Source organism: Diceros bicornis, chromosome 6 (genome assembly GCF_020826845.1).
Source record: "Diceros bicornis minor isolate mBicDic1 chromosome 6, mDicBic1.mat.cur, whole genome shotgun sequence".
Lineage (NCBI taxonomy): Eukaryota > Metazoa > Chordata > Mammalia > Perissodactyla > Rhinocerotidae > Diceros > Diceros bicornis.
Window position 1 is genome coordinate 65,220,181 of NC_080745.1, and position 25,564 is coordinate 65,245,744.

At 42.6% G+C, this 25,564-nt stretch overlaps 1 protein-coding gene across 1 annotated transcript in view; it reads left to right on the top strand.

Moving 5' to 3' along the window:
* Positions 1-25,564, top strand: part of ABCC2 (ATP binding cassette subfamily C member 2) — a 64,940-nt gene that overhangs the window by 27,993 nt on the left and 11,383 nt on the right. Inside the window, exons 11-25 of the mRNA XM_058543746.1 lie at positions 900-1,154; positions 2,254-2,319; positions 4,265-4,402; positions 4,951-5,097; positions 6,990-7,074; positions 7,786-7,852; positions 9,264-9,390; positions 10,925-11,101; positions 12,089-12,256; positions 15,305-15,485; positions 20,492-20,615; positions 20,900-21,029; positions 21,690-21,909; positions 22,060-22,214; positions 24,668-24,823. Of these exons, the coding sequence (XP_058399729.1) occupies positions 900-1,154; positions 2,254-2,319; positions 4,265-4,402; positions 4,951-5,097; positions 6,990-7,074; positions 7,786-7,852; positions 9,264-9,390; positions 10,925-11,101; positions 12,089-12,256; positions 15,305-15,485; positions 20,492-20,615; positions 20,900-21,029; positions 21,690-21,909; positions 22,060-22,214; positions 24,668-24,823 (2,196 nt within the window). The remainder of the gene's footprint in view (positions 1-899; positions 1,155-2,253; positions 2,320-4,264; positions 4,403-4,950; positions 5,098-6,989; positions 7,075-7,785; positions 7,853-9,263; positions 9,391-10,924; positions 11,102-12,088; positions 12,257-15,304; positions 15,486-20,491; positions 20,616-20,899; positions 21,030-21,689; positions 21,910-22,059; positions 22,215-24,667; positions 24,824-25,564) is intronic.

The following is a 25,564-nucleotide window of genomic DNA, read 5'->3' on the forward strand; positions in this document are numbered from 1 at the left end:
ATATACTATTTTTGTGGGAATTAGAAGGCTCTCCTTCCTCCAGGAAGATGTAGCCTGTACCAGATGGTGGCTTGGTGAGCATAGTGCAGACTGGTTTCAGTGCCTACCCACCCCCAAGTCTCTTGGCTGGGTGCATTTGTGCAGGGCATTGTTGTAACTGACAAATATGTGGGTATCAGCTTTCTGATCTCTCTACCATAAGGAATAAAGAAACAAACAATAAACAAATGTGTGAACCCTGCAGCTTTCCTCTCCATTCTAAGAGCTCTGTCCTTCTTGGGAATGGTTGCAACCTCCTCATAAGAGTATGGCTCCGAATAACATTGCTACATCGAAAGTCTGCAAGGCCAGAATCAACACATGCCTCCTCCCTTCATCCCTCTGTTCCTTCCATCCTTCAGTATTTGATTCACTACTGTGAACCATGTGATATGCTAGTGAAATGGACAGATGTAGGCCTTGTCCTCATAGAGTTTGCATCTGGTAGAGAAATAGAATAACAAAATAATTACATTTCAGGGTGATGAAGGTAATGGCAGAGGTAAGCACAGGGTGTTATGGCGGTACACAGGAGGGGTATCTAACCCAAACTTGGGAGTCAGGGAAATTTTCTCAGAAGAAATTCCATCTGAGCTGACACTAAAGGATAAATAGGAGTTTTCTGAGCAAAGAAGTGTGTGTGGGAGGGTGGGGTTGGGGAAGGTGGGAATAGCAGGAAAGAATGGTCAAGAATGAGAAAACACTGTAAGATTTGGAGGCAAGAAGGCACAGCCCCTTGGAATAGTTGTATCCATATGGAGCCCGTCCTTCTACTGTGTTCTCACTTCCTGAGTTTCCCCTTTAACTCTCCACTATCTTTGGCCTTGTCCATGGATCCCAATCCCAATCTTTATCTTTAGGCCCTGACCCTATCCAACCGGACCAGGAAGCAATACACCGTTGGAGAAATAGTGAACCTGATGTCTGTGGATGCCCAGAAGCTCATGGATGTGACCAGTTTCATCCACTCGCTGTGGTCAACTTTACTACAGATTGCCTTATCCATCTACTTCCTATGGATAGAGTTGGGACCCTCAGTCTTAGCAGGTGTTGGGGTGATGGTGCTCCTAATCCCAGTTAATGGGATACTCGCCACCAAGAATAGGGCTATTCAGGTAAAGAAACAGAGTCACCCTGGGGATACACACACCTTCTTCAAATTCTAAAGTCTTTTGCTTACTCTATTCTAACTCTTGGAGTTTGAGCAAGGTAAAACTGATAGAAGGCTTTCCATCATCCCAAATGAATTTGGCTTTCTCTATCTTCCCTTTTCATATTCTGACCACTTTTAGGGTTTATATACTCTATCTTCATTCCTGTTAGAGGGAAGAGCCTGACTGGAGAAGGAAGAGCTGCCCAGGGACCCTGCGCGTAGCTCTTCTACCCTGCTCCTCAGGGCTGTTCTTAGAACTGTGATTATTGGCCCTGTTTTTCCATCATAGCAATATAAACCAACCATGCAGGGAAGTCACATGAGTGACCCAACTTTAAGCCTAAATCTTAGCAATGAATCCTGCTACCATGAGGTGATAGGGCTCCATGTGGACGGTCCTTAGCTCTGCCAGAAATCATAGGCTGAGTGGTTCAACTCGGTGGTGTGTATGATTTATTCATTGTTTTGCATTCGTTTAGTTACAAATAATTATTTTAAAAATATTTATTGCATACCCTACTTTTCTGGGAACACAGCAGCAAATTAGACAAGGCTCTTGCTCTTGTGGAGCTTCTGTTCTACTTGGTGTGGAGAGTCAGGTCATAACAAACAAAAGCAAAGAAGAAAAATATCAGGTCATGATAAGTACTACGCAGAGAATTAAAAAGGGTGATGTGATAGTGAGTGAGGGGGTGGTTGTTTTAGATTAAGCGGTCAGGAAAGACCTCTGTGAGGAGGGGACATTTGAGCTGAGCTCTGAACAACACAAACCTGACTGTGAAAGAGCAAGCCTTGAGACAAACATCCTGGGAAGTGGGCATGGTCAGGCCAAGGCTGTGGGGGCAGAAACGGGCTTGGCATGTTCAAGGATCAGAAAGAAGATGGGTGTGGCAGGAGTGGAGAGAGCCAAGAGAGGAGAGTGGGAGAGATGCATCCCACAGGGCACCTCAAGTTCGTACCAAGTGACAGCCACAGGTGCCACCGAGACCTAGCAACTGCAGCAAGTCTGGACCCTCTCACATGGAAGTGTGTTGTGTTTTTGTTTTACTTTTTCCTGGCAGGTAAAAAATATGAAGAATAAAGACAAACGTTTAAAGATCATGACTGAGATTCTCAGTGGGATCAAGGTGAGAAGCCAAGTGTAGGTGGCCTTCTGTGTGCATTGACAGCAGCGGTAGGTTCTTGGCCTTAACAAACCCTGGTGGAGGCCCTGCTTCTGGGCCTGTGGTGCATCACATGACTCCTGACTCCTCCACCCACGGTCTCCTATTTCTTCTCCTACTACCCCTCTCAGGCCCTCTTTTAAACCTTGATTTCTATTTATTTACCTTAAATGGTTTGTTTTGTTTTTACATTTCACTGCAGAAATTTTCAAATGTGCACAAAAGTAGGGAGAACAATAGAATGAACCCCCGTGGACTTACCGCCCAGCTCCTATAATTATCAGCATGACCTAACTAGTTTCATCCATACCTTCACTCCCCACTTCATGCCCTGCTAGATTATTTTAAAGTAAATCTCAGATATCTTATCATTTCATTTGTAAATACTTTGTATGTATTTCTAAAAGAAAGACTTCATTTTTTAATAACCAAAATACCATTATCACTGTTATCATTGTTAAAAAAGTTAACAATCATTCTTTGGTGCCATTAAACTTCCCTAATTGCCTCATAAATGTCTTTTTTTGTTTGTTTATTTTACTGTTGGTTAGTTTTGAATAAGGATCCAAAAAATGGTCACACATAGCATTTAGTTGATAGTGCTTTAAATCTATAATAGTCCCTCTTTCCCTTTTTTTTGGTCATATTGGAGAAACCAGGTTGTCTTATTTCCTCATGAATTGGTAGTTAGATCTAGAGGCTTGATTAGATTTAGGTATGATTTGTTTTTTTTTTTTTTTGGTTGGGATGGTGGGGCAGGATACTTTCAGATGGTGCTGTGTGCTTCCAAACATCAACGATGATGAGTGGTCAGGGGTCCAGGTGTTGTCAGCCTGATTCATCACTTGTTAAGTTTCCTGCCATTCTTTCACCTTGAGCTGTGATCTGTGGCCCTAGTAGCACATTTCGATCCCCTGAGAAATCCGTAAAACCCACTGAGGCTTGGGCCTAATTCAAACCATTTAAATTGGACTCTCTGGGGGTGAGGCCCAGTCATATATATTTTTTAAAAGCTCCCTAAGTGATTCTAATATGCAGCCAAGGTTGAAAATCACTGTCATAAAAATTTTAGCAGTCACTGATGATCATTGCCTTGATCTATTCTTTCATTAGGAGTTGCAAAAGGGTGATATTTTAATTCTATTATTCCTTTGACATTAATTAGCTGGAATTCTATAAAGAAGAATTATTTTTAATCAACTAGTTGGTTACCTGAAAATAAAATTTGCACTAGATAGGCAGGATAAATGCTTGCTTTTTTCCCTCTATTTACTAGCTTTCAAAATGATGCATTTCATCTTCCAAAGGTGACCAATAAGTTCTTGTTTAATGTATATGTAGTTTTGAATTCATGGATTTTAAAATTACCAAAAACTTCTTAAAAATGAAACAGAGGCCTCTTTTAACTCTGATATTTCTCCATACAGAGCTCTGATGAGCCTTTTCTGCTAACGTGGCAAAATGAAAAGATAGACCTTGTTTTGAGTCTGAGCTCTACCGCTTGCTAGCTTGGTGACTTTGGGAAAGTTACTTAGCCTCTCTCAGCCTGTTTCCTTATTGTGAAAATGGATACAATAATTCTTCAAAATTAGGGGACTAACTCTCCCTGAGTTGCACTGGGTTTAGTACTAAAAACCTCGTGTCCTGGGCAGACCCTTAGTCCCGGGCAAACTGGGACAGTTGGTCACACTAATGTTGTTATAAGGATTAAGTAAGATAATGTGTATAAAATGATTTGTACATAGTAGGTTGTTAGCAAATACAAGCTACCGTTCTATAATCGTACTTTATAATCTGTATTTCTACCCCCCAAATTTTGGGGAGCATATCCTAAAATCTGGGTAGATGAGACACCCCTGGTGTCCTTTCAGGGCAACAGTGTAAGCTGTGCTCTTTTCTGTCCTATTAGATCCTGAAATATTTTGCCTGGGAACCTTCATTCAAAGACCAAGTCCACAACCTTCGGAAGAAAGAGATCAAGAACCTGCTGACCTTTGGGCAATTGCAGTCTGTGATTACATTTCTCTTGTACTTAACTCCTGTCCTGGTGAGTGACATGAGTCAGTGGGCTGGGTTAGCTTCCTGAAGAAGGTCTGTTCTAGATAGACTGCCCAGCACCTCTAGGCCTGACCTCAAAATCCAGGGAACTCAGGCCCACTCCTCAACTCCCCAAACTGCTATTCCTACCTCATGCCCCCAACTCTAGTTTCACCCTTGTATGCAATTTGGTGGTCTGGCAGCCCAGAGCAAGTTGCTGGGATATTCAGCATGAATGTGGCATCCAGGAGTGGTTTGCATAGAAAGGCTTCTTGTCTTCTTGTCTTCTTGGGGAGCCTCTATGGGTCTACAGAGGAAGGAATACTGACATAGGAGCCAGGAGACCTGAGCTCTCATCCCAGCATGCCATTAATTGACTTTGTGACCATGGGTAAGATATTTTCTCATCTTCTGGGCTCAGCTTTATCATCTGTAACATGGGAAGGTTGAGATAATCCCTAAGACTCCTTCAACTCTGATATGCTGTATTCCTGAGACTTAGCACAAGGCTGCTTGAGCCCTTTTAGGAATAAATTGCTCATGACTTTGCTTTTCCAGGTGTCTGTGACCACATTTTCAGTTTACGTCCTGGTGGATAGCAATAATATTTTGACTGCAGAAAAGGCTTTCACCTCCATCACCCTCTTCAATATCCTACGCTTTCCCATGAGCATGCTTCCCATGTTTGTCTCCTCTGTGCTCCAGGTAGGTAGGAACTCTCACTGTTAACTGATTATCTCTGATTAAAAGCCTTAGATTACAGAATGACTGGCCTTTCATGTCTCATTTCTAGCTTCTGCTGGTGAACTTGCAGTTAGAGAGATTTGTTTGGTCTCTGGGGAACAATGGTTTGATCTTAGTAATATCACAAGCTCTCTCAGCCCCAGTTTATCTGACTATAAAATGAAGATGATCATACCAATCTCATCTGCCTCACAGGGAGACAATGCTTGTGAAAGCATTAGTGAGATTATTGTGATTAGCCCTGGCACCTGGAACATTTCTAAGCCCTTTTCTCAGCCCAGTTTCCCCCACATTTTCCCAAAGCTCTTGAGGTATTTAGGCATTAGGGAACTATGGCATGAAGGGAGACGAAAGACTCTCTCTTTGCTTGAAGCCATGTGATGGTAAAACCAAAGGCAATTTGGGAGTCTCAAGCTGTCAGAAAGTGAGTTTGGAGTTCAAGAGGCCTTGGATGGGCCAGAGGGAGTGTCTGCGTCCTGAACACTAAGCAGAGCCACTGAGACGGACCAGGTACCAGACCTCAGGAAGAAGATCACAGGGCAGATGGCCAACTGGTGAGGCAGCCAGGATGATGGAGTGTGGTGATCTGCGCTCATTTCAGAGGTGGCTGACTTCCGACAACTCAGGCCATAGAAAGGACTGGGGTTTAGCAGAAGACCTCCTTGTCCCTGACATATTAGGCTGATAAAAAACAACATGCTGGGGCCAGCCCCGTGGCTTAGCGGTTAAGTGCATGCGCTCCACTGCTGGAGGCCCAGGTTCGGATCCCGGGCGCACACCGACGCACCGCTTCTCCGGCCATGCTGAGGCCGTGTCCCACATACAGCAACTAGAAGGATGTGCAGCTATGACATACAACTATCTACCAGGGCTTTGGGGGAAAAATAAATAAATAAATAAAATCTTAAAAATAAAACATAACGTACTCTTTTTAGATTCAAATGGTTTATTACATAGATAAAAAAAGCAAGATCAGCAAAAGTGCTAGCTCCTTGCATTCCCTGTGGCACAAGATGACACTGAAACAAAAGGGGCCAGATGACAATGCGTCAGGGGCAGTGGAGCACTCTGTTTCTGAGGAGCTGATCCATGCAGCAGCTGAGCAGTTTTACAGCCTGTGGTCACACTCTAAGGAGAGGGCAAAGCAGAAAGCCCAATGCTTCATCAAAACCCAGATGGTGATGAGGAACCATCTTGTGACAGCCTCTCTGGAAGATAGGGAGGCAGGTGAGAAACATCCTTGTAAAAGCTCCTGGAAATCCTCCCAAGTTCTCATGTTCCGGGAGGACCACAGGATGCTCTGCCAAAGCTTAGATCAGCTGCAATTTAAGGTTGGCCTGTGTGGCCTATGTGGAGATGTGCAAGGTCATTACGGTGACGTGGCCAACTCCCCTACAAAGGGTCCCATTAGTGGCTCAGTTAGGACACTGGATGACTCATCAAGGCATGGACTCAGTTAAGGAAGAACATGCCAGGGGCCTAATTACAAGAACCAGATAGAAGTTAAGGTTATGTCTTAGAGAGAGGCAAGAGAGTTTCTGGAACCAGAAAGACTGGAGAGATAGCAGGAGAGTTGACCTCCCCCAACCCAAGTTGTCTGAGGAGCTGAAACACAGCATCTTAATTTTCCTCTGTCCAGAATGGGATGGTCCTAGGGCTGAGGTGTGGCTGAGGTGAGTCTGTGATGGGGTCAGGAGGTTCCAGCTCTGGCAAATGGCAAATTATGGACAAGAAGCCTAGCAGGTTAACTATGTGCTTCCACATCCAAGGCTGATGACAAAGTCAAAATCCTCTCCCTGTTTGTGCTTGTCATTGGATATTTTATTCTTGCAATCCTTTGTGTCCTTCTCTAGGCCAGTGTTTCTGTAGAACGGATAGAGAAGTACTTGGGAGGGGAGGACATGGACACATCTGCCATTCGACATGACTGCAACTTTGGTAAATGAACTTGGATTTACTTCCCAAACTTCTGGCACCAGAATTTTGATAGACAAGGGCTCAGCGGCAGCAAACTGGTTGAAGGGAGAGCTAGGGGACTGCTCTTGAACTTATATTTCCATAATAAGCATAGTGTTTTTACTTAAATTATGTTTTCATTTAGAACAGATTGCTTAGCCAGATTGCTAAGCAAAGCTGGGCCAGCTGTTCTGAGGATAAGCAGGGAATCCTGCAAAAGATCTAGAAAGCAGGATGGAGCCAAGCATGTGGAATTGGGAACCTAGGATGGAGTGAAAGAACACACAGGTTCTGGAGGTTTAAGGACTGAGGGGCATCCACAGCCAGAGCGAGCAGTGGGTCTGGAATCCAGGGAAGAGAGTGACTGGATGTACATATGGAGGTGGAATTTGTACCAGAAGACTAGGTGAGGTGACAGAGGGCCTGAGAATGTACCCAAGTGTCTGTAGGTCGGGAATGTGGGCTACCAACAGGCTTGGGACTCCTGAATCAAAAAGAACTTCATATGCAAGCACCTTCTGGTCTTATCCCAGGAGCATTTGTTTGCCTCCTGTTGGCATAGGAGCCAGCACTTGACAGAGGTGATCTCGGGATCTACTGGAGGAAGTGGAGAGGGACACGTGAGGACTGAGAAAGGGCCAACTGATGTGGGGACCTGGATCTGACTAAAAGATGGGACGTTTTTCTTAACAGACAAAGCTGTGCAGTTTTCAGAGGCCTCCTTTACCTGGGACCAGGACACGGAAGCCACAATCCAAAAGTGAGTTGCCCCCTTTCCATCCTGCTGTTCTTCAGGATTCTCAATAACAGTCCCGTTATTGGAAAATTCTGTGTAATAAAACACATGGGGAAACGAGCTATGTGCACATGTGCAGTTAGATACCAGTGTAAGCTAAACCCCTGAAGGGGTGACTGACAGCAAAGATCCTTAGCTTCTTTGCCCATAACTGCATCTGCCACCCTGCTTTCCTTGTGGGACTACACACATCCAGCTGAGAACTCATGAAAACATTTGTTCTCCAGATTGTGGATGGAGGTAGTACAGGGCTGGCAGGTGGCCTAGGTCTCTGGGTATGGTAGAGGATACACACAAGAACCTGAACTCAATTTCAGTTCATTCATTCATTTAAGAATAGTAATCAAGAACATTGGAATCTGGCTTCTTTCCCCAGAGTGGACAATGGGAGCTGAATAAGATTCAATTTCAGATCTGGAGTTTTATATCTAAATAACCCATTCCCATATCCCACCCTGTAGGCCGGCCACTTCCTCTGCCTTAAGACAATCCCTTAACGCCACATTGCTGCATGTAATGTGTTTCTTAAGCTACGTGTAACAGCAGACCCAATTCACCCACTGAGCACAGCAGGAACCTGAGCAGGTGGATCTTTCTTTCTCCACAACCAAGCACACCTTATCATCTCCTGGCTACACCCAGGACTTTCCACCCTTCTCTCCTGTTCCTGCAGCCTTTAACATGGACTCTGGGGCTTGCCCCAGGATATGTCAGGCCAGAAGTTCCTCCTCTGAACCCTCCCAACCTGAAAGCCTCCCTTTGCAGACAGGAGACTGGACATAGCTCCCATTTTGTTAGTATAAGTCTAGAAGAAGTTAGCTCGATAGGCAGGTTCAGAAAGATGGTGAACAAGTTCCTGATGTTCCTAATGTTCCAGGGACTCAAATAATAGGGCTGGCACACAGAGTTTCCAGGGATCTAGCCCAGTGTGGGACTCTTCCCCACCACACACAGCCAAGCCTTCAGGAGATAGGGCAGGGAATCTGTGCTTTCAGCAAGTACTTCCATTGAATGGCTGTTCTCATTGAATAGCCAAGTTTGGGAAACATTAATCTAGTCTAACCTCATTAGTTTAGAAATGAAAGTCTAGAGGAAGTAACCTTCCAAGATCACATAGCTCAGCAGTAGTAGAGTTGGAACTTGAACTCAGGACTCCAGGCTCCCATAAGAGTCTTATTCAGTGGTACCATGTTGGTTCTAAGGGAATTTTTCCAGTTGAAACCTACATTTGGCACAAACACACACACAAAAAGGATCATTAAAGAAGCACTTTGGAGTCTTGTATATCCAAGACAAATTTTCCAGTCTTCCCATGGCGAATCTGAGAAGTGGAATAACTCCCATCATCTCTTTCAAACACACTTCTCTCTTTCAGTGTGAACCTGGACATTATGCCAGGCCAGTTGGTGGCTGTGGTGGGCACTGTGGGCTCTGGGAAATCCTCCTTGATGTCAGCCATGCTGGGAGAAATGGAAAATATCCATGGGCACATTACCATCAAGGTGAGAGAGAATGCCAAGAAGAAGACTTCTGACACTTGAATGTGGGCCGCTTAGTGCTGCTTTCTCATTTAAGAGAACGCACTGAGGACTAGAATCTGATAAGCACTGTTGTGTTGCTATAGGTGAGGTCTTGGGGACATCTGGTAGACTTGTAAACTGTAGATTGTTTGCCCCACCCTACGTATATAATCAGACTCTGGGATAGATTCTATGAGGCTGCACTTTTAATGAGCTCCCCAGGTTATTCTCATATGCATACTAAAATTTGAAAACTGTTAAATAGGGATGTCTTCCTTCACAGTCTAAGCAATTCTGCTCTATCTATGTTTCTGAAAACCTCACGTTCTACAAAATTGTGCAATAAAAATAACAGGGCCTAGAGAGAAAGAGTTGGAACAGATCATTAAAAACTTACATAACTTTGTAACAAGGGTACAAATAAAAACAATAACAACAATAACAATAAAAACAGTAGCACTGTAAAATTTCCACTGGCATTTACACCCAGCATCACAATTAGTTCTGGGTCTCCCACCTTCTCTTTTGAGATCTTGATCTTTGAGGGTACTTGCTTCCAATACAAAAATTTGATGTAGTATGTAGACATCTTCATCAATTATGATTTTTTTTAACAGAGAGGAAATCTTTTCCTGGCGTCTTCATCAGCACTCTCAGCTTCCCCAGAGAGCTAAATTTAGGGGACACTATAGGTACTTGGAATCATTTAACCAGCTACTACCTGCACCAAAAAAAGGCATGTCTATAGATTTTTAGCTTTTTTCCTTCATATATTTAAATATATAAATAAATATATATATAAAGCCTTTCTTTTTAATTATGAGAAAGTTTGTCCCTGATTGCTTTACACTGACATGCTTGAAAAAAATTTTAAGAATCAACACTTCTTCCACGTTGTACTGACATTATTCCCTGATTTATCAGTCACTAATGAGCTAATTTGCATTAAATAAACATGCAGTATAGCAGAATAGCCTCTACAGATTTAGCTCTGTCCCCTAACTCCTTTTAGGAAGCTTTTTCTTGCTAAGTCATAACTGAGTCCATCCTCAAACGCAGGCATCTGTCAGGTTACATCTCTCTTTGGACATGATCTGCTTCATGTATCAGCCTGGTGCCCTGATTCCAATCTCTTAGTTCTTGCTTCCTAAAATGTCATCTATAACATTTCCCCTGTCAGTGTTAGCTCTCTGTTGGTCCTAGTAAACTCACTGGGGTCTGACTAAAACCCTGTTCTAGAAGCAGCACATGCATTTATCCTCTGATTTTCAGGATCAAGGCTAGAAAGTGATAGTCAAAAAAAGGAGTATTTAAATGGTGAATAGGATATTGAATCTTTCTCCCTGGGTGGTAAAATAAATACAAGCACATTTGTAAATATCAGAGGCTCAGTCAGCCTGACATACATTTCTTCAAATCTAGGTTCCATTTGTTCTTTCCCCTTCCTGCCACCCCTTCCTTCAACCCTGCATTTCTGGAGGTACCACTGTCATATGGTCTGATCCTCCCCATCTAGGGCACTGTAGCCTATGTCCCACAGCAGTCCTGGATCCAGAATGGCACCATAAAGGACAACATCCTTTTCGGAGCAGAGTTGGATAAAAAGAGATACCAGCAAGTTCTGGAGGCCTGTGCCCTCCTCCCAGACTTGGAAGTGCTGCCTGGAGGAGACCTGGCTGAGATTGGAGAGAAGGTACTTGGGACACCAAGGGACCTTGAAGGGTGAAGAAATAGCGAAGAAAAAAAGTGAGGATGGTGAAGAAGTACATGGGAGTAAAATAGTTGACCAATTTTGGTAGTCATGTTTGGAACAAATATCAGAAAACATGAGTTCACACAATATTTTGTAATTTAAAATTTTGTGCCTGGAAGCAAATATAGGAATTAGGTAATCTAAAGGTAAGATGATGAGGCTAGGACCTGAGAGGTTAAGTAACCAGTGACTGGCTCAAGGTTGACCTTACAGGTGGAGGGGCAGAGGTGGGACCAGAACATAGATGTCCTGACTCTACTTCTATATATTAGTGAGGGCCAGGGTAGGGTTCTAATACTCTGCTTCAAACACTTAGAAATTTAGTGTGAATTATTTTCTCAGGTTATTAAATGCCTTTTTTAAAAATCAATTTTTAATGACTATATTGTATCCATCATATGGATATAGCATAATTTGTTTAGAAATCCCTGATTACTACATATTTAGGGTGTTTTCATCCTCCCTCTCCATTACTAAAAATGAATACAGCAATCTTTTGGAGACTAGGATCTTGAGATGTTAGAAGACTAGTAAGATATAGCTCTGGAGAGATTTTGTTCATTAATTAAACTTACATTTACTGAGTACCTATTATGTGCCAGACACTATTTTAAGTGGTGGAGTTATATCCATGAATGACAGAGAAAATCTGCCCTAGTATAGCTCTACATTCTCATGAAGCAGGAAGCAACAAAAATGATAAATAAGTAAATTATATGATAGAAAATGGTAAGTTGGGCATACTTTTAATTATTTGGCCTAAAGTAGTTTATTTGAACCAAAGTTATTTATTTGTATAAAGGAACTTATAAGATTTTTAAGCCATTGATACCTTGTTGAGGCAAATGTCTTCCTTATCCCTCCTTAATAGCTCTGTGAAATTGGGACTATGGAGTAGTGCTTAATAGAAATTATTTTCTTCTTCAGGGTATAAATCTCAGTGGGGGTCAGAAGCAGCGGATCAGCCTGGCCAGAGCTACCTATCAAAATTCAGACATCTATATTCTGGATGACCCCCTGTCAGCTGTGGATGCTCACGTGGGAAAACATATTTTCAATAAGGTCTTGGGTCCTAATGGCCTATTGAAAGGCAAGGTGAGAAATTATTTAAAGTGATGAAGACATGAAAGGGGCATACACATCTCCTAGGAATGCTGCTGTTCTGAAGCAGATTTCCCTATTTATCTGCCCACAGGCTGCTGAGGAGATACAGTGTCAGACTGGTCTCCTGGGAGACAACCCCATGAAGGCTTCCATCTTGAGGTCAGGGCTTATGCTGGAACTGGCTAATTTGAGCCTTATTCTGTGGCTCCAACATTGAGCCTCTTAGGATGATTGATTATGATAAAAAGTACTTTGAGACCTACGGTACAAATGGTATAAATTTATTTATATTTATTATACCTATGGTATAAATTTATTTATATTTATTATAAATAAATAGTTATATTTATATTTAAATATATAATATTTTATATTTATAAAAATATTAAATATATTTAATAAGAAATATATTTGGTCTTTGTCTCCAGTTCCTGGCATGGAGCTCCTAACCCTTAGAATTTTCTGGGTGACATTAGGAATGTCTTTTGTTATTCATAATGAGCCCCTTTACATCACACCTGAGTTTGTGCTAATGCGTGACTTATGATGGGGCCCCTAGATAGCCTTGGGACAGGGCTATTCGCTCAAAGACCAAATGATGGGAAGGTTGGAATTTTGAGCCCCATCCACCAACCCTGGGGGAGGGCAGGAGGGGCTGGAGATTGGGTTATAAAAATTCTTAAACAACGAGGTTCAGAGAGCTTCTGGGTTGGTAAACACATTAAGATACTGGAAGAGTGATGCACCTGGTAAGAGCATGGAAGCTCCACACGTGCACCTCCTCCCATACCTTGCCCTATGCATCTCTTCCATTTGACTGTTCTTGAGTTGTATTCTTTATCATAAACCAATAAATGTAAATAAAATGTTTTCCTGAGAGCTATGAGCCATTCCAGCAAATTATCAAACCTGAGGAGGGGGCTATAGAAATCCCCAACTTATAGCTAGTTGGTCAGAAGTACAGGGGGCCAAGACTTGTAACTAGCATCTGACGTTGGGGCAGTCTTATGGGACCAAGCCCCTAAGGTGTGGGGTTTGTGCTAATTCCAAGTAGTTAGTGTCAGACTTGAACTGAATTGTTGGATATCCAGCTGGTGTCAAAGAATTGGTTGGTGTCAGAAAACACGCCAGAGGACCCAACAACTCACCTTGCTGGTGGGACACAGAGCATTCTGCAGGTATTAGAATTATGCTCTAAGAAGGCACTTTTCTAGAACCCTTGTAGGATGTAGGAACACTATGCATGGAAAGGTAAACTCAACTTGATCACAGAAATAAAGCTAACACTTTTTGAATATTCATTATGTCCCAGGCCCGTGCTAAGCACTTTGATTGCATCGTCTCATTGATTCTCAAATGATACTATCTTTTGCTAGTATCTTTGAGATAGTACAGATAAAGTGGCCAGAGCAAGTCATTAGAGCAAGTCATACGAGTCTCCACTCGTAGGTGGAGACTAGGCTTTCCTTACCATGGGCAAGTTAGTGCATTTGTCCTGACACAGTGGGCTGAATGGGAGAGGGTCTGACAAAGCCCCTGGAGGGTTTGAATGTGCTCCTCACCAGCAGCAAATGTAGAGTGGTGGCTGTCAATAACAACATCTCCCTCAGCACTGGGCAGTAAGACTCCATCTGTATTTGGCCTGTTCCCTTCAAGAATTCTTGAATGCTACCAGTCAGAGGATGTTAGGGTTGACTGGGCTGCTGTCCCACTGAGGCTCTTTTTCTTTCTCTTGGATCAGTGAATCAACAGGAACTCACTCTCCCTCCTATTTGTAGTCCTGGCTTCTGTCCTTAAGGCCTCTTGGCTCCATTCATTCATGAACTGAATATTCACCTCGTGCCTGGTTTGTTGCAAAGACTGGGTATGCATGGTTGAAAAAGTTTAGTCCCTGTTCTCAAGTAACTTACAGTCAAATGGGAAGACATATAGAAAAGCAAACAATAATATTATAATACAAGAATTATTATTATTATTATTTTTTAAAGATTTTATTTATTCATTTTTTTCCCCCCAAAGCCCCAGTAGATAGTTGCATGTCATAGGTTCACATCCTTCTAGTTGCTGTACGTGGGACTCGGCCTCGGGTTGGACGGAGAAGTGGTGCCTCCGGGCACGCCCGGATCCGAACCCGGGCCGCCAGCATCAGAGCGCGCGCACTTAACCGCCAAGCCACGGAGCCGGCCCTATAATACAAGAATGATTTTAATGGCAGTCTATGCAAACTACAGTGGAAACATTGGTGGAATACACAAGTCTTGCTTGGGGATCAGGAAGGCTCCCAGAAGAGTTGGCTTTGAGCTGAGACTTGAAGGATGAGCATCTCCTGCGTCTTCCAGATAAGAGGGACCTAGTCTCTATGGGGCTAAGAAGTAGAGAACAGAAGCGGTGGGCTTGGGTTGTCTATCCAGAGGCCTGTCTCAACGCTGTGGTCCCTACCTTAGCCTCATTACTGATATATGAGTGTTTTGTCTTTCTTTGAGTGGAGTTCCTGTTGCAGTAGTCAGTGTGGTTCATAAATAGACAAGAATACAAGGGATGCCAAGTCTCCCACACCAGGAAGGGCCTGGGCCAAAGACAAAGTTTCTTGCCTTAATATGCTGAAAGAATCTGGGCAGTTCTTGTTAGTTCAGTTGGTTAGCTGGTTAGTGAAAGGGGCAGTTAGTTAGCTAGTTATTTAGTCAGTTTTGTATGCATCAGTTATATTGATAGGCCTTGATCTCAAGTGACATTCCTAAGCCCAACTCTTGGCTACCCAGGAAGCTGGAGGAGAAGGTGTGTAAGGCAAATCTCATTGTCACTACGGGAAAATAACTGTGAATATATCCACAACAACAGGAGTCTCATCTTACACCTAGGGTCAGGTTTTAGGATGAGGTGCTGGGAAGGAAAAAGGAAGTAAAAGAGTCAAGCGGTCAGGACCACATTTTGAAGCAAAGCCCCACAGTGAATTGAGGCATCTGTTTTTCCTTTTTTAAAGTAAGCCAAGGAAGGTGGTGGACATAGGGTAGTCAGCACAATTTATTGTTATTTTTACAGACTCGACTCTTGGTTACACATAGCATTCACTTTCTTCCCCAAGTGGATGAGATTGTGGTTCTGGGGAATGGCACCGTCTTGGAGAAGGGATCCTACAGCACTCTGCTGGCCAAGAAAGGACTGTTAGCTAAGAATCTGAAGACATTCATAAAACAGACAGATCCTGAAGGAGAGGCCACAGGTATGTAAGGAGGATTGGAACAGGATAGAATTTGGGTATGGGAAAGGGTGGGAATGGTAAACCACTATTTACCCTTCTGAGCTGATAATTATCCAGAAAACTGGATTTGTAAGTGAATTACCCAGAGATTCCAGATTTATCCAAAATCTGTCCTTTCTATGTTTGTGTCTCTGTAAAGAAACACAGACAGAAACTCTATGCCTGAACCAATCTGGGGCTAATCCTGCCCATCTGGTCTCTGACAAGCCATCGAATGGCACTGTTTAGAAAGGTATGACTGGGGTTTTGGCTTGACTAGCCCTTGTGGAAGAAACAACAGTGGCATGAGAGATGCCCTCTTAGAGATGCCCTACTTCTTTTGACTCAAGACACGCATCCTACCCCACCTACCCCAAATCCATTAAAACCACTTCTTGAACAGCTTTATAGGCTGGTACTAATAGTGTGCTGCTAATTTCTTGATAAGCCCTAACAAAAGGAAAGGATCTTTATTAATACACCAAAAACTACTGGGTGTTTTGAACTAGAAAAAATCACGGCAGTTGCATAGTCTCATAGTCTACCACAGAATGGCTGATACCCCTACCATTGGTCACTGATAAGCTCCAGTTGGCAATGGAGTCTTATTCCCTGGGGTTCTTCCCAAGAACCTGCCAACAGTAGTCCTGTGCATATTCTGGGTATATACTTCAGGTAGCAGGATTGAGAAGGCAAGATCTGGAGGGTGCAGGGGCATTCCAAGAGTCAGTCAGAAGAGAGAGTAGCTACAGAGCCTACAAGTGGGAGTACATTCAAGACTTGAGGTCAGGACATGTGGTGGTTTACAACTGCCCTGGGAGCACAAGAGAGGGAAAGAAAAGCCTAAACGAGGAAGTCTGTAAGTGTTGGAGGGACAAGGCAGGAACAAAGAACAGGATGGTGAGGGCGACAAGAATTGGGAGCCAGCCCAGGAGAGTGGGGCAGAGGTACCAGGGACCAGCAGAAAGGAAGGGGTCAGAGCTTTCCATCAGCCTTTATGTGCCCCAGGGACTGGCCTGAAGAAAACAAAAAGCACCTGCCTGGGGAGTGAAGGTCCCAAGCAAAGGGCTCCATCAACCACATCACTGTGACTGGGACAGTTTTCTTATGCCAATTCTAAACATTTTTTCCTTATTTGACTGAGCTAATTTTTTTCTGATTTGAGTTTCTGGACTCTTTTATAAACTCTCATGGATGGACGGCCCCTTTGAAGAATCCTATCTTTTATGTACAAAGGACAGTTTGCAAAATAGCTCATTAAGCCCTTGTTCTGGTAAACATTCATAGGTCATTTCTGAGCAGTGACGTAAGCCCCAGTGCCTGGCACGCTGTTGTGTTGGTTCTGGGACTTCAGGTACAGACCAGGAGGTGGTAGGGTGGAGGGAAGGGCAGGAGGGTCGAGGTGACCTGTATCGATATTGGCTCTGCGTATTATATTCCTAATTAGCTGCTGTAACAAAGCACTGCAAACTGGGTGGCTTAAACAGCAGAAATTTATTGTCTCACAGTTCTGGAGGTTGGAAGTCCAAAATCAAGGTGTCAGCGGGATTGGTTCCTTCTGAAGGCAACAGAGAATGATCTGTTCCAGGCCTCTCTCCTAGCTTTGACTAGGCAAGTCAGTCTCCGGTTTGACACCTTGGCATTCTTGGCATATAGACACATCACTTCCATCTCTGCCTGCATCTTCACATCGTGTTTTCCCTTCTGCATATTTCTGTGTCCAAATTTGCCCCTTTTATAAGGACATCAGACATATTTGATTAGGGGCCTATTGCACTCCAGTCTTACCTCATCTTAACTAATTACATCTGCAATGACCCTGTTTCCAAATGAATTCACATTCTGAGGTAGTGGAGATGACAACACATGAATTTTGGGGGGACACAATTCAATCTATAACATCTGTCCTCTGACACCCCAAAATTCATGTCCTTCCCATATGCAAAATGCATTCACCCCATCCCAACATCCTCCAAATTCTTAATCATTTCAGTATCAGCTCTAAGTCCAAAATCTCACCTAAATGTCAATTTATTTATTTACTGTTTTGATAAGGAAGATTGGCCCTGAGTTAACATCTGTACCAACCATCCTCTATTTTGTATAGGTGACGCCGCCACAGCGTGGCTTGATGAGCGATGTGTAGGTCCACGCCCGGGATCCGAACCTGCAAACCCTGGGCCACCAAAGCGGAGCTCGCAAACTCAACCACTACACCACCAGGCTGGCCCTTAAATGTCAATTTAAAGGCCCAAATTTGGGCTGGCCCCGTGGCTTAGCGGTTAAATGCGCTCACTCTGCTACTGGCAGCCTGGGTTCAGATCCTGGGCGTGCACCGACGCACCGCTTCTCCGGCCATGCTGAGGCCGTGTCCCACATACAGCAACTAGAAGGATGTGCAGCTATGACATACAACTATCTACTGGGGCTTTGGGGAAAAAATAAAAGAAGGAGGAGGATTGACAATAGATGTTAGCTCAGAGCCGGTCTTCCTCAGCAAAAAGAGGAGGATTAGCATGGATGTTAGCTCAGGGCTGATCTTCCTCACAAAAAAATAAATAAGTAAATAAAACTGTTAAAAAATAAATAAATAAATAAAGTCCCAAATCTCATCACCTAACTCACTCAAATCAGTTGTGGGTGAGACTTGGAGTTCTGGGGCAAAATGCTTCTCCATCTGCGAACCTGTAAAACCAGATGAGTTATCTGCTCCTAAAATACAGTAGTGAGACAGGTATAGGATAGACATTTCCATTCCAAAAGGGAAAAATCAGAAGGAAAAAAGGGATCACAAATCCCCAGCAAATCCAAAACCTAGAAGGGCAAATTCCATTAGATTTTAAAGTTTGATAATAATCCTCTTTGGCTTGATGCTCTGTTCTCCTGGCTCACTGGGGTGGTGGCCCCACCCTTTCCAGCCCTGGGCAGTGGTTTTACCTTCTGAAACTGAGGAGCAGCCAACCCCTGAATTGCCTTCAGGGTCATTTTCCCCTTTTCTTGAAGGATAACACATGTTCATGGCTGGATAGCTCTATTGACTCATTTTCTGCCTATAGAATCCCAGAAGTCTGACAGTGTTCCTTCATTTCATCCCATCTCTTTCTCCTACAGTCCAAGCTGGCAGCATTTCTGCTAAGATAGTTAATTGGATCAAGTCACATGCCTAATCTCTTTAGCAAACCTGCTGTTGAGACTTTATAGTGAATTTTTCATTTTATTTATTGTACTTTTCAACTCTAGAATTTCTATTTTCTTCTTTTTAAATAATTTCTATCTCTTTATTGATGTTCTCTATTTGAAGAGAACTCATTCTCATACTTTCCTTTATATCTTTAGACATGGTTTCCTTTTGCTCTTTGAACATGTTTATAATAGCTGATTTAAAGTTTTTGTCCAGTAAGTCCAATGTCTGTGCTTCCTCAGGTACAGTTTCCATTGACTGCTTTTTTCCTGTGTATGGTCCCATACTTTCCTGCTTTTTTATGTGTCTCATAATTTTTTGTTGAAAAATGATCTTTTTGAATAGTGTAACAACTCTGGAAATAAGATTTCTCTCCCCTTCCTCCTCCACCAGTGTTTGTTGTTGTTCCTCCTGTTTAGTTTCCTGAACTAATTCTGTTAAGTCTGTATTCCTTGTCACATGTGGCCACTGAAGTCTCTTCTTGTTTGGCTTAGTGATCAGCTAATGACTGGACAGAGATTTCCTTAAGTACCTGAAGCAATAAGTCACTCAGCCTTTGCTGAGAGGCTCTGTGTGTGGGGAGGAGAGTGGGGGTGGACATGTCTTCAACATTCCTGCAGGCAACTTACAATTCTGCCTCAGCCTTTGTTTCTTGTTTGCACAGAGCCTGAAGGTTAGCCAGAGGTAAGAGAATAGGGCCTTCTCAAGTCTTTCTTGGGCAGGTGCACAGCCCTATACATATGTATGACATTCTAGATTGCCAGGAATATATTGAAAATATAAAAACTCCCTATAGATATCTTATTCCCCAGCATTTCCTTTTAAGTTTCTGGTCAGCTTCTCATTTGCCCCAACTGTTATCACCACCACAAGCAGCAGTGAGCTTAAACAACTGCTGCTGATTGTTTGAGCTAGCTCCAAGTCAGGTCCAATAAAGACAAGCCCTGTGAATGAGGTTTTCCAGGGAACTGCCGGAGAGGTCAGATAATGACAATTCTCCAGGGATGAAGCTTTTGGGGGAGTTATGAACACACTCTGTTCCCTCCAGCAGCTGCTAGGCTGCTGGTTTTTGTGGTTACTTTGATTGTGAGGCTGTTGATTTTCTAGGCTCCAGCAGATCTGATGAGGAGGATGGGAATAGGGTAAATTAAATTATCATAAAGCCTACTATTCTTACTGAGATTTAGCCATTTTTATTAAAATAAATGCTTCTTGGATTGTTGCTAACCTTTAGTTAACTTCAGAGAAATGAAAAAGTTGATTTTGACAATTTTCTTGCCAGTATTCTCATTGCTTTTATGAGGTACCGATTTCCAGAGGTCCTTACTCTACCATTCTCACTGATGTCCAGGCTATGTTTTACATTTTATTTTATTTTATTTTCAGGGTATGTTTTTTAAATGCTTTAAGTTCATAAAAATTTGTCAAATTATTTTAATTTCAAAAAGAGCATTTTTAATTTACACTCACTTCTATGGTCAGTTCTTGGAATTATGACTCTTCTGTTTGTCTACTATCACCCTTAAAAGTTCTTTCCTGCCTTAAAGGAACTTAAAAGCTTCTGGGAATATTTTTCTCATTTTTGACCATTTTCTCTACCAGTGGAATGTTAACTCATTTCTCCCTTATCCTGGTATTTCTCAATGAGATGTACTAATAAATAGTATTTCTGGAGTAAAAGATTCCAGCCTCTGTGTACATCTGAGATCTCTTGCTGAGGCCAGCAAGATCAGAAAAGACCTGTCTCCTTGTTCGTAGGGCTGTGAGAGCTCTATGCTATCTCCCTAACTTTTGATGTGTCTCCTAGTCAATGAGGACAGTGAAGAAGAAGATGACTGTGGGCTGCTGCCCAGTGTGGAGGAAATCCCTGAGGATATGGCCTCCTTCACCACAAAAAGAGAAAATAGCCTTCGTCGAACACTTAGCCACAGGTTGGTCATCTATTCAGCTAGCAGCCTCATCCCTTCCGTATTTCCACTTGATCATTCTTTTTTTTCTCTGTGGCTTGTCCTGAGAGAGTGGACACTGTGGACACTCCCAGCTCTTCCTTTGTTTCCTTTTATGGGGAAGAGGGTTGGGGTGGTGTGTTTCCCTCATGGCCATCTGCTCTGAATGCACTTTGATGCAAGCAAAATGCGTGTGACATTTGCTTGTAGTGTCAGGATGCATCTACATACTCAGGAAAGCTTTCCCCCTCTCAATCTCTCAATTCCAGGTCCAGTGGCAGGCGTCTGAAGTCCCTAAAAAACTCCTTGAAAACTCGGCATGTGAATACCCTGAAGGAGGGGGAAGAAGTAGTGAAAGGACAAAAACTAATTAAGAAGGAATTCATACAAACTGGAAAGGTGAACACCACAATAAAAAGTACTGTTAGTGGTGACATAAGGCTCGGGATCTGAACATTTTAAAGTTTGATGACTTGAATACATACGTACAGGAGGGATATGTCGTATGTGCTTTGCAAATCTTTAAATTCATTGAAATGATATTAGAGGCTTTGGGCTTTCTATCAAATCATATTTCCCTGAAGAATGACATGATTCCTGTGAATATCCTCATACCACACTACAGAAGTGTTTGATTCCATTCTGATATGTAGAGAAAACAACAAAACTGCTTTGAGGTGCAATTCTGGGAGGTAGAGAACACTAACATATCAATCTCGGAGCACACAATTCAAATTAATAAAACTTAAAACCAAGGTCTTAAATTTAAGGTAACTTAAATCCAAATTAATAAAACAAATTCCAAGGTCTCCAGTATAATCCCATCTGTCCCACTTATATATCTTCTAGAAGCTCATTAATAATCTGATGGTTATTTACCCTGCATTATATTTTAGCATTGGTTATTATCCTGGCCCAGTGCAGAAATGGTGACCAAATTTTGCTACATGCTATCCACTTTTCTAGGGGACTCCACTTCCCCTTGTGATTGGTATTCTAGGTAATTCCTCACCAAAAGCCATTAAGAATTCTACTAATATTGAGATGGGGGTTTTGCAGGTAAAGTTCTCCATCTACCTGAAATACCTAGGAGCAATAGGATGGTTTTCGATAGTCTTCATCATCTTGGCCTATATAATGAATTCTGCGGCTTTTGTTGGATCCAACCTCTGGCTCAGTGCTTGGACCAGTGACTCTATTACCTTCAATGCCACCCACTACCCAGCCTCTCAGAGGGACATGAGACTTGGAGTCTATGGAGCTCTGGGATTAGCACAAGGTATGTCTGACGGCTAGGACAGCCATCTATTACAAAATCTGTCTGGTCCATGAACTTTACTGGACTTGAAAAGTATTTGCCATTATGTGCTTGGCACAAGTCTTCAGGGATCCTTGTGCATGGTGCTGACTAAACTGGTTCCATTTCTAGGTGCATTTGTGTTAATAGCAAATATCTGGAGTGTCTATGGTTCAGCCCATGCATCAAACATCCTTCACAGGCAGCTGCTGAACAATATCCTTCGAGCACCCATGAATTTTTTTGACACAACACCCATAGGCCGGATTGTGAACAGGTTTGCTGGTGTAAGTATCTCAAGGGCTGTAAGATGTATTTATATGCTGAGGATCTTTCTATTTCTGACAGGAAAAGAATTCTCATGTCCCCCTAGGCAACATTGTCCAGTTCCAGCTCTTTCGTCCACTCAGCATGCAAATGTTTTTTGAGTACCTTGTGTGAGGTCCTGAGGATCCTGGGGATACAGGGATGAACAGCTCTGGCCTTTTAAGTAGCTCACCATCTAGTGAGGGAGACAGCCAAGGAAATAAAGGATTATGACAGAATATGGTAAAATCAATAACAACGATGTGTACAATGGTATTCTAGGAGTACAAAAGAGTGACAGAAAAAAGAGGTACTAGCTCACCCGGAGTGACTGAGAGTGGGAAATGTCAGAAAAGGTGAGACTTGAATTAAGTCATAGAAGTTAGCCGGGAGATGGTGGGGGTAGGGGGTGGGTGGGTGGTAGTAGAAACAGGATTAGAAGGATTATTCTACAGAGGGAAAAACACAAGTAAAAGCACTATCACTGGCTGTGACAGTGAATAAAAGAGATAGCAGGATAACCCTCTGCTTAGCCTCTGCCTCCATTCCTGAAACTTCCATCTTTGATGCTTTAAGAATAAGTAAATTAGGTCTGGATTATGGAAGAGAGCCATCTATGATTTTAATGATGTTCTAAAACATAGTCTCCATCTACTACAGATCCTGGAACCCTTAGCATTCATTCATTCATTCAACAACCTTTATTGAGTACCTTCTATGAGCCGAGGACTATACTAGGCATTGGAATGCTCAATAAATGTTAAGATCATAGATGGCTCTCTTTCGTAGGCCAGACTGAACTCACTGATTCTTAATGCATTTGAGATGGAAATTTCAGGAACAGAGAAAGAAACTGGGCAATTCTGAGTAATATTCAACGATCATCAGTACAGTTTTTAGTCCTCTGTTTGTAGAAGAGGGAGCACATTTTTAAAAATGTCTGAGCGTCTCTGGACCCTTATTTGTTTGGTCTTGGAGCAGACACAGAAAGGCTAGCTCACAGGCCACAGCCAGGCTCTGGGGACACAGTGACTACTTCAAAAGTGGGCAGGTGACTGATCCTCATTTATCACCTTCCTCTGGGATAAAAATAGTGGGCATGATGTCATTGGAGACAACTTCAGTAGGCTCTCTGTTCTTTAATAAAATCTAAAAAAGCACACAATTTTCGATGCAGAGATTTCTCACAGGAATTTTGCAAAGATTACACGCTCTTTTCTGATGTGGTAATATATATAAATAGTATTCTGAAAAAGAGAGCACAGAGATCTTACTGTGAGTTATGTAGACAATAGTCATATTTTGCTAACTGCTTTTGCATGAAAAAGAAAATTGTCATAACTATATAGCAAGTTTGTAGGGGAGGTGGCTCAGGCCTATAAAGGAGAGTTTGATCCAGGGTCCTCTAGAACCGATGGCTGAGCTCTTAAGAGGAGATGAAGAAGAGGGTGGAGGAAAGAAAGATGGAGAATCTTTTTAAGGATCAAAAGTAATCTGTATAGAATTGATAGCTGGTAAGGATTTCTTTTTTCTGCCAACCCTGGACATATAGTTATTTGCGTTCTGATGTGACTTTGGGTAGAGTAAATTAGACCCAAGAGTCATCCACTTTTCAGGGCTCTCTTGGGAAACTATTATCCCTTACCCAGTTTGGGACACTCCAGAGATAATTGGAACTAACTTTAATACTCATGTATTACTAACCCTAGAATAAATATAATCTAAGAAATATAGGCAAGGGAAACCCAAAATATAAGCCAGGCTTCCTAAGAGTACTAAACCATCCATCTATCCATCCATTCATCCATCCATCTATCTATTCAATTACTCATTTATTAATTTATTCAACATGACATGAAGGTAATATGACAGTAAGACCTATCTGTCACCTCTGGGTTCCTTGGTTAGAACGCTGGCCAGGCAGGGATCACATTCAATCTCCACATCTCTCTCCCCTTGAAGGTCTATGCTTGTTAGAGGAAACAACTTCCCAAGTGGAGGATGGTTCTTCAGTCAAGGGTGGGTGACAGGGCTTGTTGACTGGAGCCTCCAAACAAATGTTTCTTGAATGCTTGTTTTGTGCCAGGTTCTGTTCTAGGTACCCAATGGAATTAGGACCTGTGTAAAGTTAGAATAATTGTATTGGCTCCTTTGTAGGAGCATTTACAAAGAGAGACTCCTTTGCCGAGTCTACTTAAAAAGGTGAAGGATGACTGCCATATCTGTTTTGGGGGGATTTAGAAAGATTAAGAAATTACAGAAAGGAGATTGGTTATTGGGTTGAGCAGAACAGTCCATGGCAAATGAATATCCTGAAACAATTAAATGAAGGAGTCACTAGAAACCCAGAATCGAACAAATTCCCTGCTGGAATTGGGAAGATGTAAATGTCATAGGAATTCATATACCATCTTTCCTAATTATGTGTTCCTAGGATATTTCCACAGTGGATGACACCATCCCCACGTCCTTGCGCAGCTGGATTTTGTGCTTCCTGGGGATAATCAGCGTCCTTGTCATGATCTGCATGGCCACTCCAATCTTTGTCGTCATCATTATTCCTCTTGGCATCATTTATGTGTGTGTTCAGGTAGGTTTGGAAATGGCTAGGTCTCCTTTCCTCTCTACTTATAAAAGCCCAGGCTCTTTCCTGAGAATCTTCTCTTTTGTTTATTGCTAGTCACTCACTCCTCTCCAGCATCTTTGTCGTTTAGTCATACATTGATATACTGAGGAGCCCACAGGCCACACTCTGAAGTTGAAATGTCAGCACCAATTATTGTATGGTTCACAGCAAATCTCGCCTTAACTGCTGCCCACCTAGAAGCTTAAGTGGGGCAAATTTATGTTTGGATCCAAGACTAATTTGAGGTTGGCTCTGGATGAAGTCTTGAAGCTCTGTAAGACCCCTCACGCTGGTTATGTCATTGGTTGCTGCTAGAAGAGTTGTGCTATGGCAGCTTCCTTGGTTGGCTTAGACTTATTTGCTTGGAGATGTCTCTGGTAGGAGTTATATCTCTTTTCACTTCAGGGCAGTTCTAGTTTCACTGGGATGTCTGTGGATGGCTTAGGCTCAATTCCAATGTGTTCTTGAGGGAACAGGTAGCTTAAGAGCCAAGCATAACAGAAAAACTGGAGCAAGTGGAAGGGACTCCATGCCCATAATAAAAACTAATGAGGAGAGGGAAGCAGTGGAGAGAACTCTTTTCCCACCAATTACCTTTGGGATGAACTGTTCACCTAGGGGAAAACAATTCTGAAGACATTGTATTCAAGGGCAGACTAGTGGCCTGTGGTAAGGTGATACCCCCTGGTGTTTGTGTTGAGTTCC